The sequence below is a fragment of the Brassica rapa genome, chromosome A01 (assembly GCF_000309985.2).
Source record: "Brassica rapa cultivar Chiifu-401-42 chromosome A01, CAAS_Brap_v3.01, whole genome shotgun sequence".
NCBI lineage: Eukaryota > Viridiplantae > Streptophyta > Magnoliopsida > Brassicales > Brassicaceae > Brassica > Brassica rapa.
The window spans coordinates 724,899-746,399 of NC_024795.2; the positions used below are offsets into that span (position 1 = coordinate 724,899).

The 21,501-nt window shown below is 35.2% G+C and overlaps 5 protein-coding genes across 8 annotated transcripts; 1 reads left to right on the forward strand and 4 right to left on the reverse strand.

The window, feature by feature from the left end:
- The first annotated feature begins 1,313 nt into the window (after window positions 1–1,313).
- Window positions 1,314–5,460, forward strand: LOC103860349 (agamous-like MADS-box protein AGL66). Of its 4 annotated transcripts, none has more exons than XM_033276409.1 (8): window positions 1,314–3,929; window positions 4,089–4,136; window positions 4,260–4,281; window positions 4,391–4,452; window positions 4,599–4,647; window positions 4,773–4,828; window positions 4,945–5,044; window positions 5,169–5,460. In XM_033276409.1, the coding sequence occupies exons 1-8, from the start codon at window positions 3,745–3,747 to the stop codon at window positions 5,322–5,324; spliced, it is 678 nt and encodes a 225-aa protein (XP_033132300.1). In that variant the 5' UTR covers window positions 1,314–3,744; the 3' UTR covers window positions 5,325–5,460. The 4 variants fall into 4 exon arrangements, with proteins under 4 accessions (XP_033132300.1, XP_033132333.1, XP_033132280.1 ...); XM_033276442.1 differs by having other exon boundaries at window positions 2,024–3,929; window positions 5,192–5,460; XM_033276389.1 differs by having other exon boundaries at window positions 2,031–3,929; window positions 4,773–4,834.
- Window positions 5,461–5,541: 81 nt separating this feature from the next.
- On the reverse strand, window positions 5,542–8,100 carry LOC103860449 (cytochrome P450 81F1). Its single transcript, XM_009138084.3, has 3 exons — window positions 6,971–8,100; window positions 6,188–6,430; window positions 5,542–5,998 (listed from the first exon to the last, which is right to left on the reverse strand). The coding sequence occupies exons 1-3, from the start codon at window positions 7,850–7,852 to the stop codon at window positions 5,624–5,626; spliced, it is 1,500 nt and encodes a 499-aa protein (XP_009136332.1). The 5' UTR covers window positions 7,853–8,100; the 3' UTR covers window positions 5,542–5,623.
- A 1,772-nt stretch (window positions 8,101–9,872) lies between these two features.
- Window positions 9,873–12,065, reverse strand: LOC103860541 (cytochrome P450 81F1). The gene is made up of 2 exons (XM_009138190.3): window positions 10,925–12,065; window positions 9,873–10,745 (listed from the first exon to the last, which is right to left on the reverse strand). The coding sequence occupies exons 1-2, from the start codon at window positions 11,804–11,806 to the stop codon at window positions 10,131–10,133; spliced, it is 1,497 nt and encodes a 498-aa protein (XP_009136438.1). The 5' UTR covers window positions 11,807–12,065; the 3' UTR covers window positions 9,873–10,130.
- On the reverse strand, window positions 11,831–17,694 carry LOC103860629 (glycosyltransferase family 92 protein At1g27200). The gene has a single exon (XM_033276210.1). It carries the CDS (start codon window positions 16,591–16,593, stop codon window positions 14,875–14,877), a length of 1,719 nt encoding a protein of 572 aa, XP_033132101.1. The 5' UTR covers window positions 16,594–17,694; the 3' UTR covers window positions 11,831–14,874.
- A 1,420-nt stretch (window positions 17,695–19,114) lies between these two features.
- On the reverse strand, window positions 19,115–20,868 carry LOC103860721 (cytochrome P450 81F1-like). The gene is given in 2 exon segments (NM_001319321.1): window positions 19,115–19,750; window positions 19,999–20,868. Coding segments are annotated over 2 exon segments (1,506 nt in total).
- Window positions 20,869–21,501: the final 633 nt, after the last annotated feature.

Consider the following 21,501-nt stretch of genomic DNA (forward strand, 5'->3'; position numbering starts at 1 on the left):
ATAGTTGTACATATTTTGGAACCATAGAGCGAAGATGTATAGGAGATTATATCAGCTAGCCATCCATGTCAAGGCGATTCAGTGTCCGGACCGGCATTGTCGATTAATCTCGTTTGGAGATGGTAACTAAATTCCTTGTAACTTTTTTTTTTTTTAATCAAAATTTCCTTGTAACTTTGCCCATCTTATTCACTATACTAACGGTTCGGACCATTAGCAGTATAATATATCTAAACATTAACATTGTCGATGACATATATTTTTCTTTTTATTCAACTATGTGAGCAGCAAAAAAAAAATATGCAAAATACAACTATCCACACTTTTGAATCGCAACTAAGGGGACTGGTGATATGTGAGGAGAATCCCCTATAATATTATTTGAGAAGCATTACAACATTTTTTTGTAGTCACGTGTCATCATTAGAATGATTCTTAGAATCATTAGAGAAATAAATTGATTCATCTAAATATATAATAAGTTTTTTATTAAACCACAATAAATACATTATTAATGTGCTTCATTATTTTCTTAAATAAGATTACGGAATTGCCTAATGTGGCTAACGTATATATGACAATTAATGATTTTGAATAATAAATATTTGATAAAAATAAGTGTGTATTATAATTATATTTGTTTAATTTTAAGCTATTAAAATAAATTAAACAATCATAGTAACCATATAATAAAAATTTAAAAAATATTTATATATTATATTTTGAATTTTTAAAAACGATTATAAATTATTAAAACTGTTAAAAGTTTCACATTCAAATTTTGTGATTTAAAACTTTTGTTATGACATGATACAAATAATTAAAAAATAATATAAGTTGAAAGTCTCATTTAATAAGTATCAAAAATAAAAGATATATAAATATGTGTATCATTTTAAATTAACTATATGCCATATAAAAATACATAAATATCTTAATTTTGAAATTTACTTTGAACATTTTTTTTATAAAAATTTTGAAAAAATATTGATAACTTAAATTTTTAAAATATTATAAATTACTTAAATCATTAATCCCACAGTGAAAATTTTGTTATCACTAATTTAGACTTTTTGCTATAATAGATACAAATGATAAAAAAAAATATGAGCACAAAACATCATCTAATAAATATTAATATTAAAATATACCATATATATATATGTTACTATCATATATATCATATCAAATAGAAAACATATTTTTTCGATTTATAAAATTTATTTATATGTTAGCACCAATTTAATTATATAAGTAGTAGATAATAACTTTTTAATTATTCAATATATATTTATTATTTCATAATATGTTATAAACATATAATATATAAAATAATTTATATATAAAATGTTCATTCCGCACAAGGCGCGGATCTTAACCTAGGCAAGAGATTATTTGTATATATGCTTTAATTTTTTCATGCAAGTAACAACTAACAAGGAAGCAGTGTTTTCTCTTCATTTTGGTTATTCACTGGTGAGAGCAATGACACTGGACATTTTCTATCTAATTTACGTTCTCTATTTGATAACTATTCAGAACCTACGGGGATATGGCATGTGCTTATTATCTATGAATATGAATAGTACTTATATAGCTCATTATGCTCGACCGTGTGTGCAATGTAGCTATCTTCCAATATTATTTTTGTAACGCCCCGACCGTCTACTGCTAATGGGCCATCCACACCTGTTCATTCGGCCCGTGTGTTACATTCCGTCCGACGGGAAGTTCATTAATTTTTTCAAGGCCCATAAGTCTTATTTACTGACTATGCAATCACCACATGACATTTCTCTGTGTTTTGGCCTCATTCGTACGGTATCACGAATCACTTCCCGATAGGTCATCCATCCTTTCACTACTCCAACCCAGCATGCTTAACTCTAGAATTCGAAACAGATGTGTGACGAAAAAGATAAGTCAACTTTGATAACAGAAGTAGTCAAATCAATTTTCTTAAACATTTTCTATATATCATAACTGGAGATGTTACAATTCACCTCCTCTCAAAGAACGCAACGCTCTCGTTGCGCCCCACGACTGGTCTCAAGGCGTCTTTCGGGTCAGAACCGAGATGGCTAACCAACTCTTACCACTTGTAACACCCCGACCGTCTACGGTTAATAGACCATCCACGTCCGCTCACTCGGCATGTGGGCCCCATCCCGTCCGACGGGAGATGCATTAATTTATCCAAAGCCCAAAAGTCTTGTTTACTGACCATGCAATCATCATCCGATCTTTCTCCATGTTTTGACCTCACTCGTATGGTCTCGCGAATCACTTCCCGATATGTCACTCATCCTTTCACTACGTCAGCCCAATCACGATTAACTCTAGAGTTCTAAACAGATGTGTGACGGAAAAGATTAGTCAACTTTGGTAATATACATAGCCAAATCAATTACCTTAAATATTTTTAATATATCACAACTCGTGATGTTACAATTTTACTTTTTTCTCTTTTTCATCAGATTTGATATATGTTGCGTTTTATATAAGAACAATTTCAAAAAAGATATATAGTTAAATATCAATGATAAATGATGAAAGTCTGTTGACAAGTGGATGAACCACTTTTTCTTTGACATCTTTCTGTATGAACAAAAGTTTAGAGATGATAATTACATTATTTTCAGTATGTGATAGATCTTTTAAAAAAATCTATTTTATTCTAAGTTTCAAGAATAAAGTAACTAAATTTTGAAAAGAAATTAAAAATTTTAATCCTATTTTTAGGTTTAATATCAAATTTAGTTTGTTTTATGAAAATTAAATATAACTTATTTCTTTTTTCAATTAAAATTAAGATTTTTTTTAAAATTTTAATCTATAATTTAGTTAATTTCATGAAAATTAAAATAAAATTAGAAAATTTTAAGATTTGTTTTTCAATTTTTCAATTTTGATTTTTTTTTTTTGAAATTTATTAAAATTCTTGATTAGAGTGAATACAGTTGGGTATGAGCATGGTTTTGAAATTTGGTGTATTTAAAAAGAATAAAATAATTATTCTTTATATTAAATTGATATTTAAAAAGTTCGGATATTTAAAAAATTCATAAAAGTTAATTTGGATATTTATATGGAATCTTCTTGCTTATATCATAAGCTACTTGTTTAGTATATAATATATGTTATAATTTATTTGTAATAAATATACAGCAGATAATTAATAGTGACTATTTATATATTGATTTTAATATATCCACAATTACCATATATAATTTAATTTTACAACAGTACAATGATAAAATCTGTATTGCCTTTGAACCAATCACCCCTATATTACTTATGACCAATGGCAGATCTAGGTGGAACAAGAAGGGTGCAACCGCCCCCAGTAAAAATTACAACTAAAATTAAATACATCAGAATTTATATATATCTTGCAATTTAGTTGGTTAAATTCTTTTATTTGCACCCACTAAACCAATGTTAGGACAACACTATATCTTTTTCACTGTTTTTGCCTCTATTCATTATATTTTCTAGATCCGATACTGCTTATGATCTGGTGGATAAGAGATGGATTAAGAAAATAACAATTTTAGTAACCTTATCTAAATTTAATTTATTAAAATTTAATAATATTATTAAATACAAATTACTGCTAAAATCTACAAGCTTTTGGACATATTAAGCCTTCTCAAAACTATATATATACTCCTATAAGCGCAACTAGAAATGAATAAGTGAAGAAAAACATTGTAGAAATAAGGTGAAACCTAAAGAAAAAAAATGGGGAGAGTGAAAATACAGATGAGAAAAATAGTGGATAGACAACAAAGAAATATTGCATTTGCCAAAAGAAAAAGCGGGCTTCTGAAAAAAGCTTATGAACTCTTTGTTCTCTGTAATGTTCAAATGGTTCTCATTTTCTTCTCACCTTCTGGTAAACTTTTCCTGTTTGATACGAAAACAAGGTATTGTTTCCTTGTCAAAACTTTGTTTAAATCTCATTTATAATCTTGTAATTCTTATATTTACTATTTCATCAAAAGTGGGTTTTTGTTATCAAATCATCGGTATTCTTTTAATTTTTCTTCCGTATCAATTTTAATATGTTGTTAAATATATAATAGGATGGAAGAGACTATAAAGAAGTATGTGGATGTGCCTATACGTCCAAGGTAATTTTGTTGTGTTAATGCATGAAGGAACTTACAACAATAGCCAGTTTTATTATGCTAACTTAATAAACATCTATATGTGCATGGCCTATTGGAATTGTAACTGGTTGGTTCAACTAACAGATTCCAAGTCCAAGAGGAAACGGTAAGTATCCTCATAATAACCAAGCCAATTACATAATTATTTTGGACATTAAAATATCCTTATCATTATATCTAATTTGGATCTTTTTCTTATTGATATGGGGATATAGTTTATACGACGGTGGATAGATGTCATGCGTTTTGAATCACAATATCCTGAATCGATCCTGAGGTTATAATGAATTCACTTTAAATCGATTACATTTAAATTATATAATTCTTTTTTCGATAAAACAAATTATATAATTCTTTGATTTATACTTCACTTATATTGTAGTATTTTATGACAAGTAAGTATGTTTAATTCTATTTTAATAGGCCCAGAGAAAATTTTGACGACGGGATTCTTCTTCAAACTCGATCAAAGGTATGTGGATAGACGTTTTTCTAATTATTTGGAATTACTTTATATATAGGAATCCACTTTATGCATGGTTTTTATTCAATCATTCATTTCGTTTATAGTTTAACCATTCAATTCTCTCTAAACAGGAGATCGAAGACGAAATCTTCAAATGCAAAGCCGAATTGGCGAAAGTGGAACAACAGTTAGGGTATTCATCTTATTGTATACATATGATTAGTACATATTTAAAAAACATACCAGTATCGTTCATTTGTATATCCTTAATGCTATTTATTCTATTTTATTTTCAAAATTAAGGTACTTTCTAAAACATCCAAATCAATGGGGAACAAGAGATGACATTGAGTATCAAGAGAAAATACTCGAGGAGACGTTGGATAAAGTTCGATCTCGGAAGGTAAATTGATTATAATACAAAAATGGGTCTTAAACTTACGTTTTAGTAACATCCTTAAGCAAAAAAAAAAGGTTTTGGAATTGTGTTTTTTTTTAATGTGAATACACCATCTATATCTTGACAGTTTTATCCGTCTCTTTATTTCAGAAATGCTTGGAAGCTCAAAATGAAGCCTTTGATGCTTCTAATTGCCTGCTTCAAACTGATGTGGAGATTTCGCCAAGTGGATAAATTTTATTTTTATTCATACCATAATATTTTATATTATCTAGCCGAATAATGTTGAGATCGTCTGTAATATATCAATAAATCTATAACTTATGTATTGTACATTTGTTCAGTTGCAAAAGTACATTCTACCTAACTATATTATTGAAAATATCATTTTAGTATAATTAAAATGCGTCTTTTATGCAGATTTCCTAATTTCGAATTATGATCAGTACCTTAGAATGTCTTCATCGTTTTTTTTGTTTTGAGTTTTGACAAAGTAGACATTAAAAATCAATCAAAAATAATAATAGTAATCCCTTCCAATAGTCATTTCATTATTATTTTTCTTTTAACATAGACTTCTAACTAGATTAGAAGCTTAGACATAATAGGCCTAGGCCTGCACATGGCACGTAAAGGATCCATTTTGCGCATACCCAACCCAGCACTCTCCGACATATCAATCTCTTCACCTTTCACACTCTCCCACTCAAAGCATTGAATCAACGATCCTAGCGCCAACGTCACTATCCTCCTCCCTAGTCCAGCGCCGGGACAAATCCTCCGGCCGTTTCCAAACGGCATCAGCTTATAAGCATAGTACTCGCTGCCGCATCCGTTGTCAAACCGATCGGGGTTAAACCGCTCCGGTTCGTCCCAGAACTCTGAATCTCTCTGTATAGCCCAAGCGTTAACCAGCACCGTCGTGTCGCGCGGTACGTCGTAACCGCCTATCTTCATGTCCTCCGTTTTTTTTTTTTGGTAAAATAAAACTGTTTTGGGTAAACATTTTATAGTGACTAGACTCCACCGCAAGCGGTGCCCCAAATCCAGGAAAATCCCTTAGGATTTTTTTGGAGAGTCATAGTACCACCGCGCCGACAGAGAGTCGAACCTGCGACCTCTGGCAGTCGTCTGTGAAGCTATCATGTCCTCCGTTGGTCTTCTAGGGATAAGAAACGGCGCCACCGGGAATAGCCGGAATGTCTCGGAGACGACGTTTTGGAGGTATGGAAGGACGGCGACGTCTGGTTCGTCGATGAGACGGTCTTTTCCGATCTTCTCGTCGATCTCCGCTCTCGCCTTCTCCAACACTTCGGGATGTTTCACCAAGTTTGTCATGGCCCATTCTAAGGTTACGGCGGAGGTCTCGGTTCCGGCGAGCATCATCGCCTGTGTGTTATATATTCACAATTTAGCAGTATTCAAAAAATTATAGTTACCTTATAAACTGTTTAAATTATTTAATATAAATAACACACAGTTATAAATTATTAAAAAATAGTATATTTTTTAAAAAATAGTATATTTAAAAAAAAATAGTATATTATACTATACAATTTCATGAAAGGAATGTAATCTAAATAGTATTATTTGCCAATTTATGATACTTTTTTCAAATTTATGATACTTAATATATTACTATGTGATTAGTGTATTGTTTTTTAATTAGTATATTGTTAATGTTACGTACCTAGCTTGTTTCTTGAAAATTATAAATTAGATTAATTATCTCTAAACTTAAAAAATGTTTTTTTTATTAGATCGAGATGTTGAATTTCTATTGTCATCATTATTTGCAAATTATACTATTTAGTATTTTATATTATATTATATTATTAGTAACGTATGTTTTCGAAAACCACAAATTAGATTAATTATCTTTGAACTTGATAATGTTTTTAATTAAATCGAAATTTGAATTTCTGTTACCATCATTAGTCCTTTGATGATGACGTCAGTGTAGTACTCAGGCTCTTGTTGTTGTAATGAGAGCAAGTGGTTGACCATAGTGTTACCGTCTTTGTCTCTCCGACACTCATCGAGCAAACGCTGCAAGATATCGTCCATGGATTTTCCGAGAGCTTTGACTTCCTTCTCGAACTTGTTTCCGAACAGTTTCAGCACCGGCAAGTAATCCGCCGTGTGATTCGCGCCGCTGTACACGGCGATGTCGTAAACGAGCTTCTTGAAAAGCTCCGCTTCTTCCTTGTTGTATACGTCATCTCCGTAATACGTCTTCCCCGTAACCATCCTAACGATGTTGTTGAACGTTAGATCCGAGAGAAGCGGCTCGAGCTCGACGTGAGTGAAACGGGTTGCGTCGTCGGAGTGTGTCGTGGCACGCGAGAGGCGCGTGAGCATGCGGCGGATTTCGTCTTTGCGGATGTGGAGGAAGTTGGTGATGCGGTTGTTGGAGAGGATCTCGTTGGCGCAGATGCGGCGGAGGTTACGCCAGTGGTCGCCGTAAGGAGCGGTTCCGACGGTTGTGTGGTTGTAGGCGACGTATTTGGCCGTGAGCTGGAGCGGGCGGCTCGAGAGGATGACGTCGTTTTGGCCGGTGAAGGCTTCTTGGGCGAGTGAAGGGGAAGTGATCACCACGACGCGGCGGGAGCCGAAACGGAGGGAGAAGATTGGGCCGTATTTGTCGGAGTAGCGTTGGAGGAGACGGTGGATCGGTGGTTTCATGAGGTGGAGATGGCCGACGAAGGGACGTGACGGTGGACCAGGAGGGAGGTTAAAACGCTCAGTTTTGGAGAAGAGGAACTTATAAGCCAAGAGGACAAGGAGAGGAAGAAGGATGAAGTAGAACATTTTTGTTCTCTTTCTTTGGCTAGTTTTCAGAGTGTTTTTGTGTGTTTCTCTATTTGTGGTGGATTATAGCTTTGGTTTGTTTGGTTTATATAGAGAGAAATAAAATAAAATTAAGTCATTGTTTAAATGTTTAGTGTATTTTTTTCTTTTCAATATGTTTGTTTGCTGTCAGTGACACTGTCATAATTACAACGTGCAGCGTTAACAAATGCAGTGAATATTTTGAGTTTCATCAAATGCGCTCTATGGAGTCAAGTCTTAAAGTATGGTATAAATAATCATCACCCCAAAATAAATAAGGGTGTGATTGGTTTTTGGTGGAGTAATATGGTGAAAATAAAATGGTGAAAAGTGGTGGAAAAAGAAACGTCAAATCAAGAGTAAAACATTTCTAGTGGAACATATTAATGTACTTTTCCACTTTTTTAGCGTTAATGGGTAAAAAGCATTTTCACATGATTGGTAACTAAATAATGGGAAGTGGCATGGAGTCAAGTCTTAAAAAGTATGTTAAAAAAATATTCGTCAAAAAATAAAAAGTGTTGAGCAGGTTCTAGTAGTCGACGATGACTATGGATATACGTCATTATATGACAGCAGTATAAATTATGTTAAAAAGGTAAATATGACACGAGTATTTGATGATTAATACTCTTATTTATGTTTCTTCTTCTTTATTATATTCATGGAATATAATAACTGAATCTGGCATGTTTCTGTGCTGTCAAGGTCATAGTTATATAACGTGCCAACGTCAATCAGTGAAGTGAAAAAAATATTTTAAGTTCGTCGAATGCATGTCGTGCACATTGGGCTACTGCACATCAGCACATGTATATTCTGAGAAACTGGAAAGAAATTATGATCTATTTTTTTGATCAAAAGATTTGTACGTTCTATTTAGAACTGTTAAGCTGAGCTTAATTAAACACTTATTAACCTTTCACATGGGAAATACCGAACCCATGCAAGCTGGAAACGCTGTTTAACTTTGGTCAATATTGCTATTAATGTGGTAGTTATTTGTTATAATACCGTTGTTGTGCGAATTTCAGTCGGCAACATGGATATTAATTTACGATTGTTTTATTCACTGAACCTGTTTTTTTTATATGTCCAGATGATCCACTAAACCATTTTAAACTCTTCGCATTTTAACACTTTTGATCAAATGTAATTCATTATAAACTTAATAGTCGATAAACTAAATGGAAAACTAGTTTATGAAAGTTCTATTTAATATTAAGACGCATCGCAAGTGACCAGCTGAAGTGTAGTTCTTTGTTTGTTTTGTCACAAGTTATAACTTGCCAAACTAACTAAAAGACAAAGGAGTCATAAGTCAGCGCATCAGACGAGGGAATTTACGAATATTGTATCAAAAATTGATATTAAATCCCAGCATGCAAGCTGCAATTTGCAAGCTGCGAGGTTGTTAATAATGCTAAACAAAGTACGATTTTGATTTTATCAAATCGGAAGTCGCGAAAACGATACTATAGATCGGTATATTATTTACCAGAAAATCGATGAATCACATGCTTGCTGCGAGGTGTTGAGAGAGACGTAAACAAATTACAATTTTAGTTTATATACAAATACAAATTTCAAAAGCTCGGGGAAACAAAAATATATACAACTCATACATCAATAGTTAATATAAAGATTATATGATAAGATGAATTTTCACCATATCTTGTAGTATGAGAGTCTGGTCCAAGCTAATAAAATTAAGTTATAGTTTACACCACATCTACTAGTGTCTTATCATTCGTATTTGATTCCACATCCTTCAGTGGGTATCCGAAGCATTTGGTGTTATTCTTTTCAACCTTAAATCGGTGAGTTCACATCACATAAGTACAAAACTTGCGGGCCATCTTCGGAATGCACTGATACGAAACATGTGGTGGAACATAAAACATCAAATGTATGGTTGTTATAACATCAACCATTTCTTGGTTATCCTTTTCAACCTTGAATCGTGTGACTTCAACTAATCTTTGGGCTCATCCTTGAATAGAGACAAAAGAAGTTGTGGAACTCAAAAAGACAACGTGTGTTTTAGAACATTATTTAACCCCATTGGACCTTTAAGCCATGACTTCAAGGAACCTTTGTGCCCATCCTTGATGGTGATGTTACAAAGACGCGACTGATAATAATATTACAACATAGTTTCATCATTTTGTGCAAACATTATAATGATTGAAAATAATAAAGTACGTACGTATAACAAAAGTCTTCTTTTATCCTCCACTTAAAGACACTTCTCCAACTAAACTAGAAGCTTAGCCATAATGGGTCTAGGCCTACACATGGCCCGTAGAGGATCAAGCTTGTGCATACCCAACCCAGTACTCTCCGACATATCAATCTCTTCACCTTTCACATTCTCCCAATCAAAACACTGAATCAACGATCCTAGCGCCAACGTCACTATCCTCCTCCCTAGTCCAGCGCCGGGACATACTCTTCGGCCGTTTCCAAACGGCATCAGCTTATAAGCGCATAACTCGCTGCCGCATCCTTTAAACCTATCCGGGTTAAACCTCTCTGGATCATCCCAAAGCTCAGGATCTCTGTGTATAGCCCAAGCGTTAACAATCACTATCGTCTCACGCGGTATGTCGTAACCACCGATCTTCATGTCCTCCGTCGGCGTGCGAGGGACTAGTAGCGGTGCCACTGGAAACAGTCGGAATGTCTCGGAGACCACGTCTTGGAGGTAAGGAAGTACGGCGATGTCTGGCTCGTCGATAAGACGGCCCTCTCCGATCTTCTCATCTATCTCCGATCTTGCCTTCTTCAACACGTCAGGGTGTCTAAGCAAATTCGTCATCGCCCACTCTAGGGTTATGGCGGAGGTCTCGGTTCCCGCGAGCATCATGGCCTACGTAGTTTTAAAACCATGTGAATAATTATCATTATAATTAAATTTAGTTGGAATTTTTTTATATCATAAGTTATTTGTTTAGTATGTAATATATTTTATAATTTGCATAAGTTTTCAGAAAAAAATTATAATTATAATTGAGAATTTTGCTTTCATCATCACTAAATAGAGATTACCATCATTAGCCCTTTGATAGTGACGTCACTGTAATACTCAGGCTCTTGTTCTTGCAAAGACAGCAAGTGAGTGACCATTGTGTTACCATCTTTGTCTCTCCTACACTCATCGAGCAAACGCTGCAGAATCTCGTCCATGGACTTTCCGAGAGCTTTGACTTCCTCCTCGAACTTGTTTCCGAACAGTTTCAGCACCGGCAAGTAATCCGCCGTGTGATTCGCGCCGCTGTACACGGCGATGTCGTAAACGAGCTTCTTGAACAATTCTGCTTCTTCCTTGTTGTTCACGTCATCGCCATAATATCTCTTCCCTGTGACCATTCTTACGATGTTGTTGAACGTTAGGTCTGAGAAAAGCGGTTCTAGCTCGACGTGGGTGAAACAGCTCCCGCCCTGGGAGTGAGTCGTATCACGTGAGAGGCGCATGAGCATGATGCGGATTTCGTCTTTACGGATGTGGAGGAAGTTGGTGAGACGGTTGGAGGAGAGGATCTCGAGGGCGCATATGCGGCGGAGGTTACGCCAGTGGTCGCCGTAAGGAGCGGTTCCGACGGTTGTGTAGTTGTAGGCAACGTATTTGGCCGTCAGTTGGAAAGGCCGGCTCGAAAGATTGATGTCGTTTTGGCCGGTGAAGGCTTCTTGGACGAGTGAAGAGGATGTTATGACCACCACGCGTCGGGAGCCGAAACGGAGGGAGAATATTGGGCCATATTTGTTAGCAAAGCTCTGGAGGAGACGGTGGATCGGCGGTTTCATGAGGTGGAGATGGCCGACGATGGGACGTGACGGTGGTCCCGGTGGGAGATTAAAACGGTGCATTTCGGAGTAGATGAATTTGTAAGCCACGAGGACTAGGAGAGGGATGAGGATCAAGTATAACATTTTTGTTCTTCTTCCTTTGTAGTATTTGTTTCTCTACTAGTGTAGGATTATAGCGTATGGTTTGTTTAGTTTGTAACATGTCACATTTATAGAGAAATATTACTCAAACCAATGTCTTAATTCAGTTTCAAGCTTTCTATGTTGTCAATATCACAAGACCCATGGCAATTACGTGCCGGCGATGACTAGTGGGGTGAATAATTGAGTTAGTATATATAAACGGTGCAATTGTATTTTGAAGTTATAGATTTCTTTCTAATATGAAAAGGTTATCTTCGGCATTTCAAGTTCTCAAAACTCCGACATTCAGCTAATCTAAAAGCTTAAATTTCTTTACCTAGGATTAGGAACCATTTTTAAACCTTTACGTAGAAATTCGAACCCAATCATATTGGAACTGACTATTGTAATAACCATTTTCAAGATATGTTTAGATATTATCATCTAATAATATAATCCAAGTGTATTAATTATTTAGCTAGTATTAAATTTTAAAATAAATTAAATTCTGAAACTAATAGAGTTTTCACTTATGAAACTAATAGAGTTTTCGTACGTTTCTTTTTTCATCTCATTTTCTTTCTTCTTTCTTCACAATCTTGCTTACCTATTTTTATTCGCAATTTTTTCCAGCGATGCTTGTATTGCCATCTGAATGCCATGTCATGTGAATAGCTGGCCAAGTTAGAAATCATATTTTCGACCACTGTGATTTGGACAACTTTCTAATCGCGTAAACGATTTTGTGGTGTTGAGCTTATTAGTGTATTTGGGAGTTCGGATCAATCTAATAAAAGTTTGATTACGCTCAGTCTTTTGATTTTAGTTTTTTTTTTGATAAAATGTTAAATATCTTTTGATTTTAATTGATCACACCGATAAGGTTTGGTCTAAATAATCTTTTTGCGGGTTAATTAGAGCAAAACCAATGGGTCCAAACGGGACCGGTTTAAAGATAGTGGAAACCGAAACTCCAATTATTTTTCTTTATCTATTCTTAAAACTTTGATTAACAATAATTTTTGAAAAGACTTTCAAATTTGAACTTTGCCATGCCTTTGTCAAAATTTCGAACATACCTAAAAATAAGAAAATGTACTATACGCAATGTCAAATATGGATAAGTACATAATTGTACATGGAGAAATTTTACACTACCATTATGACAGCTGCTTCGACAAATTTTATCGAAACTGTAAAGGAAAAAAAAAAAAAAAGAAGAAAAAACTTATTCAAATTAAAAAGAGAAAACATAAAAGGATTAGTTTTCCTCGAATGTTGAACATGTGTGTTGATATAATGACATAATAACCATTACAAAATTGAGTAAAAAATATATAACGACGCTTGTAGTGAAAGTATATGTATCACACTTGGATCAGTTTACATGTGCATTAGTGCATATGTACCGATATGTATACCACCCTTGCAAATATACATTGCAGTTTTTGAGAACTTCTTTTATTAGTCTTAGTGTTCTGATACATTTGATACAACTTCTGTTAATGTATTTTTGAAGTCCTGACCGATTTTTGAAAAAGCTCATGTTCTGTGTACAAGTACTATGATATCGACCTGCAACCACTAGCCCGCATATACGTCACCGGTAGTGGTACGAATCCCTAATGAGCTAAACGCATCAAAGAAGTCGTGGAGATACCAAATAACTCAAACAATCGTGTCAATAATTGAAAAGTGAAATATACAAGTTACCCCTTTAAAACCACACAAACATTATCTTTACTTGTGCTAACCCTAATGAATGGTTTACATGATATGTGATCTGACTCAACTCTTACCTCCGCTATGGGATTGATTGGCAAGTGTTTTAGAAATGACATAAGATCTTTTTACAATCCAAATTATTTCCAAAGTATAAATTTTTACTAATCATGCTTTATAAAAAAATTTTAAAGTTACATATTTTTTTTTCCTTTTTGTTTATTTTTAGCTGTGGAAAGCAATTAATCTAGAACACTTATTTTTTGCTTTAGAAAATTTATATGTAAGTCATTAAATTTTTTCAAACCTATAGTTAAAACCATACATCAAATTATTTACAGCCACAGCAAAAAAAACTACAGTTTTATTTCTACAAAAAAAAATATAAAGCTACAACTACTTCTAATCATCTCCTATAATAGGGGTAATTGGTAGTTGTTGTAGGTGTTGTCCACAACCCTATTTATTTATACATCACCAAATTAAGAGCAATCAAGCTTTAATTTTTTTATAAACCACAGCTCTTGAAATAACCTACAGTTGTACAAGTGTTCTGCAGAGCCAAATATCCAAAAAACTTTTTTGGGCTTTCCATAAAATTCTACAGCAATAAAATCTAAATCCATAGCCAGTGACGGAGCCAGTGTGTTGGCAAGGAGGTCAATTGACCCTCGTGAATTTCTAATTTTAAAACAAATTACATGTATATTTATGTAAAAAGCTAGAAAATATTGCAAAAAATTGCTAATTGACCCCTATAAAATTTTGTTAATTGAACTTATAATGTATATTAATTATGGATTGAGCCTCCTAAATTTCTTTCTTGCCTCTGCCACTGGCCACAACAAAAAATCTACAGATTTTTTCTACAGCAAAAATTTTAAAGCTACAGACATTACCAATTAGACCCAATAAACACAAATCATAGCTTTTATTTCTTTAACTAGGAATTTATATTCTCTTCTAAAAAGTCTAAAATTATAGATTCATGTCCTAAACAGGCTTACTCACTTTTTTAGGCAAGTGTTAAATAGTTTAAATGCTGCAAAGTAAAATCTGACTATAAATGGACATTTCAAAATCAAGTTAGATAATGAATCTAATTGCTGATTTATTTCTATGACTTTTTGGTTAGTACTGTAAACATTACTGTACATTATATTATTCTAAACACTGAAAAGTATATATGGCACAATCATATTTTTGAAAAAAATGTCGAATGAGATTGTGAAGTAGTTCAGCTTCAGAATTTCTAAACTCAAAGTTTCAGTTCTGTTTTTTTTTTTTTAAATAAACAAAAAATTGTCACCAAACAACTATTCTATTAATACAATTAACAACCATTTTCATCTTTGCCAAGCCATTCTATACCCGTTTTTCTCTGGGTGTCCAAACCATTTTCTGGTTAACCTCTTCAATCTCATGTCCATGACTTCACAGAACTTTTGGGCCCATCCTTCTGGCTCAATGGGTTTAAAGCCCAATCCAGGAGTCCGATCTCTCGACGTAGGATTTGAAACTCTAGTCCAATCCACAACATAGGCCGAAACACGCCGTTTAAACTTAGCCTTAAACTCCCGCCACGCTTGGTACTTGTAATGATTCACCACTCCTTCCTCCTTGTCCGCCACTCGCCACTCGTACTCTCCCTTCAGACTAAAGTGGTGGATCGCCGTGTACAGCGAATGCTCGACGGCGCTCAGCAACACGATCGACTTGTGCCGCTGCTCTTCCTCCCGGCGACACGTGTACCCTTGCGTCACACCGCCAGCTGGATGCCTTGTCTGATTCGAAGGCCCAAACTCGAGTGACTTAAACGACACTTGTCCAATCATGCTTTCATCCGACGGCAGAAGAGATCTAATCATCTGATCCGACGGTTTAGACTGGTTACTCCAAACCGGAGAGAATAGAAACTCATCGACATCGACATACATCATCCAAGTGCACGAATCGTTACCGTAAACCGCCGCGTGGGAGAACCCAGCCTCCTGCGTCTTGGGCCATATCCATAACACTTTCATCACGTCGTATCTTTCGCTCTTCAACCCCTCAACGACGTCGTTTAGCTCATCATCGCTACCATTATCATATATAATGAACCTTTGTATTCCTATCGTTGCATGATACATCACCCACTCTCTCAGATACTTGGCTACATTGTACACCATCGTCGTCGCGCACAGTAGTGCCCTCTCACGTGTCTCCACTAACCTACGCTTGGGGCTAAAATACGCCACAGACGGAACCACTTTCATCGCCTCCTTCTCCGTCGCCACCCTCTCTAGGTATATTTTCACCGGATAATCCATCGTCACGTTAGGAAACGGACATCGGAAAACCTCTTGCACGGAGCTAGTCACGGTGGTTTTAACGGCGGAGTCAGACTCCTCGCCGAACACGCACCGAAACGTCCCCGGCGGTTTGTTCGACCCCAGCCCTCGGTTCGGCCCCTTGACGAATAAAACGACGTCGTGCTCCGTGGAGATTGTGTCGAACACCACGAAGTTCCACAGAGGGAGGTCAGGCCACCGCGTCTCCGGCGAAAGCTCGAAGGACCTCGAGGAGGCGAGGATCGGAGTCGGGATAGGGTGGTGGTGGCGGTATATTCCGGGGAGTTTGCATTTGAACGTGGTACGGTTCGTGAACGGGAGAGTAACGGCGAACTTCGCCGTTAATTTCTCGCCGTTAGGGTAAAAACACGTGTAGTTGTTCTCCCGCGGCATGACGTTCTCCTTAGGTGAAACGATCATCATAACCTCCCATCCTGGCCAGAGGACGCCCTCTGCTTTGATCCTGCGGATATGGCTCGAGTCTCGGACGTTGATCACGTAGGTGACGGTCCCTGGTTTAGCCTGGCGTGTCGTGGCGAAGTAGATTGCGTTTGGGGAAGAGTAGAGAGAGAAGATGACGAAGAGGGAGAGAGAGACGAGGACGAAGAAGAGTGTGGTCGTGTGTGCTCGATAGCTTCTGTAGTGAAGGAAGTGAGAATCATCATCTCCGGGGGAGTTTTTCGGTGTTGATCGGTTCGAGCTAGGAGAAGAGGTCTTGAAGGTTAGAGTCATTTTCGATTACGTATACAACAAGTAACTTGTTATCTAGGCAACAATTCCAGAAAGAAAAAAAAATGAACTAACTCTCCTATTTTTATATTTTTGTTTTTTTTATGGAATCAAAACAAAATACAAAACTCAAGGGCTAACAGAATAGAGGAAGGAAGACGAATTCTAAAACCCCATAAGAATAGCAGGAAAAAACTGACATTAACGCCTAAATAATAATTCATGTAATGGGCCGAAGCCCTTTACAAGGCCCTTGACGGCACTAACTTATAATATTCACTACTAACTTTTAATGGGCCGAAGCCCTTTACAAGGCCCTTGACGGGACTAACTTATAATATTCACTACTAACTTTTAACCCATTACCCAATGCTTAGCGCCGTCCAGCCTCTGTTATTAAAATATTTTATGGAAATCTTTAAATCGTACTTTTTTTTGTAGTACTATTACCTTACCTACCTAACCTAACCACATCATCACACGTAAATCATGTGTTCCTAAAACCAAAGCTTGATGGATCATGGAGCTTCGAGAAACTCAAGCGAGGTGTAGTTTTAATTTCTTGTCATGGGTGCAAATTTCAAGTTAATGGTTTTTAGTACTTTTATCCAGCGGAACGATTATTTGAAACTTTACAAATGATTGAATACTGGATTTGGTAGACATTCCGAATATTTTGTTTAAAAAAGTCATGGGAAACATACCACTTCACATGCTTGCTGCGATCTTATTTTATCAAATCTACAGTCAGGACCAAACAAATAATACACGGAACCAATTGCACTCACATGCTCACTCAGAAATTTGCTTAATCAAATCTATATTCATTAAATCATAACACTATAAAACTTTGGAGACAAATGGGTTAGAAAGCGATCAAGTAGATGTTTGACGAAAAAAAAAATTAAAATTAGATGTTAGGTTTTACGTGCCCTAAAGCAGAAATAATAGGGGATTTCATGTTTAAGTGGTACAATATCGGAAGATTTTATGAACTTTAGATTCTGAACTTGTTTTCTTAGGAAGATTTCATAAATATTAAATTAGTTTTATCACAATTCATCTGAGAAGTCACAAAAAAACAGGAAGACTACTTTAACACATTCTTAGGGAAAAAGTGTGATATTTAAGATGCGTTAATGCAAATAATTTTAAAACGTATCACTTTTAAAAATATATATTTTAATTTCGAATTTAGTTTAACTTAATTCAACTTTAGATTTAAAATTATATTACGATTTCAATTATTTTTAGCTACTTTATGAATCTAGATACGGATATCTACATATTTTATATTTTTGACGAATTCATATTTTTATTGTTAGTGTCCGACAGATCTCAACTAAATAGATCCTAAAGTTTTAAAATAGTCAATCCGTATCTGCACCTAATCAAAACATCTGTACACCAATTTAGATTAAAATATAACCTAAAGATTTCGAATACATTATATGAGTCGGCAAGAGCAATCAGAGTTTAGGAAAGTATATGACAAGACATTGCAAGCTAACTAAAAAACAAAAATCGCCAGGGAAAACAGTAATAGTCAAATTAAATATTCATCAATTACTCAATTTTTTATTATTTTTAATTTGAATACATTATTAGATTGTATGTCACTTGGAATGTGATTGGTAACATCAGAGTAAAGTGGAGTAAAAAAAAGTGGTGAAAAAGAGAAGAAAATAAATGGTGGAAAAATGAGAGAGCGAAAAAAAATTGGAGTAAAAAGAATTACTCAACCAAAATCTAGAGGAAAAATGAATGTACATTTCCCTCATAATTAATAGTGTCTAGAGTAAATATGAAAGTGTTACAAAAAAAAAAAGGAAATATGAAAAGTAGTATCTCACTTGATTGGTGACTTTTTGGCTTAACTGAGAGTAAATATATATCTAGAGTAAAAGTTTACTCTACTATACAATCATACCCTTGGTGTTATATATATTATTTTTAACAACAACTGGGTATATATGCTGACACAGGAGTCATACTTACATTTGAAATAAAGAAATTATTTCATGTTAGCTTAATAAAAAGATATTAAGCAAATCATATCAAACACTTTGCGTATACCAAATATACCAAATATACATATAGACAAAAAAAAGATTTAGATAATAGCTAACTTATCAGAAAAAATTATGGAGTAAAATTAAGCTAAGAAGTAAGAACAATAATTATGCTTCTATTATTCAAAAGAAGACAAAAAAAATAACATGAGTATTGTTCTTTAGAAGTATTAAAATATTATTGACTCAATTTTCTTCGTAGCATGAAGTTTTTCATCTTTTTGAGCCAAGTTTTCGTTTTACAGATTTAGAGGAAGATAACTCATACTTGTAGATCACTTGTAACTTATTCGTGGTTATGATCATAAAACCCATCAAAATACATGGAAACATATATATGCGAAATGAAACAGTAGGAAAAAACATATTTATTCAGCATTTCAAAGATAGTCTTGGTACAGAGACACACCAAAGTGTAACAGTTTTTTTCAATATAAAATACGAAAGCATAATTAAACCTTTGAGTCGGTAACAAGCTTATTCATAACGGGTCGAAGGTGACACATGGCTCGTAACGGCACCACCTTACGCATTGCCATCTCTGGACCTTCAGTCATATCAATCTCTTCGCCATTGACTCTTCCCCAATCAAAGCACTGAATCAATGAACCTAACGCCAAGGTCACAATCTTATTCGCTAGCCCTGCACCGGGACACATTCTCCGTCCACTTCCAAACGTTATCAGCGTACGGACATCGTCTTTGTCTCCTTCCCCTCTTTCACCATTAAACCTATCCGGGTTAAACCTCTCTGGTTCGGTCCAAAGTTCTGGATCCCTGTGAATAGTCCACGCGTTCACCATCACCATCGTTTCACGTGGCACGTCGTATCCTCCGACTTTGATGTCCTCTTCCGTTAATCTTGGCACAAGAAGCGGCGCAGCTGGGTATAGCCTGAACGTTTCTGACACTACGTTTTGGAGGTAGGGCAGGTTAGGTATGTCTGTTTCCTCGATTAAACGGTCTTGTCCGATTTTCTCATCAATCTCTAATTTTAATTTTTCTAACAACTCTGGATGATTCAACAAACTCGCCATTGCCCACTCTATTGTCACGGCTGATGTCTCTGATGCCGCAAACATGATGCCCTGTTTCGCACATAATTATTAGTTCTTTAATAATATAGTTGTATGCAATCTACATCTCTGTGATACAAAAACTCGAAAAGGAAAATAAACACTTTATATTAAAATATAAGTTATAATAATATGTGGTATATATTTATTTCTACAGGATGAGTTCTGACACACGAAGGGGTAAAATACCTAGAAATAGTAATAATAATTGTGATAGTAATAATAACAAACTAATATGACTGTGTTTGATTGTCACGTACCAGCATTAGGCCTTTGATGATGACCTCACTGTAATACTCTGGATCTTGTTGTTGCAAAGAGAGCAAGTGATTAACCATTGTGTTACCATCTTTATTTCCCCTACACTCATCAAGTAGACGCTGCAAGATTGCATCCATGGCTTCTCCAACAGCTTTCACTTTCTTTTCAAAACTCCTTCCGAATATTTTCAGGAATGGTAAGTATTCGCCAGGGTGCCTCGCGCCACTAGTGCTGGTAATATAAGCGATAAGTTTCTTGAACGTATCTGCTTCTGCTTTGTCACTAGCATCTTCTCCGTAGTAGATTTTCCCTGTAACCATCCTCACGATGTTGTTGAACGTTAGATCGTAAAAAAGTGACTCTAGCTCGACCTCGTTGTTGATGAGCGCGTCACGTGAGAGTCTCGTGAGCATGCGGTGGATTTCCTCTTTGCGGATGTGGAGAAAGTTGGCGAGACGTTTCGAGGAAACGATTTCGAGGGAGCAGATCTTGCGGAGGTTGCGCCAGTGGTCACCGTAAGGTGTGGTTGCTATGGTGGTGTAGTTGTAAGCGATGTATTTGGAGGTTAGGAAACGAGGGCGGTTTGATACTACGACGTCGTTGTGACCCGTGAAGCATTCTTTTGCGAGTGCGGAGGAAGAGATGACGACGGCACGGCGGGTACCGAGTCGGAGGTAGAATATTGGGCCGTGTGCTTTGGCGAGTCGGTGGAAGAGACGGTGGACTGGCGGTTTGATGAGGCGATGGTGGCCAATAATGGGGAGAGAGTGAGGCGGAGAAGGAGGGAGGTTGAGACGCTTCGTTTTAGAGAAGATGAATTTATAAGCAATGAGAAGGAGAGCTACAGGGAGTATCACATAGTAGAACATCTTTGTCACTTCTTTTTTTGGGATGTCGCTGATTGAATGATTTAGTAACCTATTTATAGGGGAAAATGAGTTTTAGGGTCGCAGCATTTTTTACATATAAAAATAAATAATAGCGTCAAGTTTTTTAGCGTAGAAATGCGATCATTTTTTATTTTAACGTGTAAAATAGTATTCAACTAATTCGAAATGGCTTAGTGCTTGAACAATTCATAGTGAGATTAAAAGACAGTGTACAAGTTTTCACAATATGATTTTAATTACAATTACTTATTGTAAATGTCTTAGAACGCAAACGTATAATTGGGATTTGAGATCTGATTTTTGATATGGCTATTTCGTTCTAAAAGTTACGATGACTTTGTCTGAAGTCCTTACATTACTTTTTATTACCATTAAAGTTTTGTTTGTCTGTTCTAATATATTTTTCAAAATTACTTGTTGAAAAAAAAAATATATATATATATATTTTTTTTTCAAAATTATTATTTCTATAAATTTTATTAATTTTATTAATTTTTAAAATAAAAATGTATGTATACTTAACAAAAAAAGGTATGAATTAACTTATTTCTATAAATTTCAAAAAATAGAATTTAAATAGAATAAAACAAGTCGCATTCAATGATTTCTAGT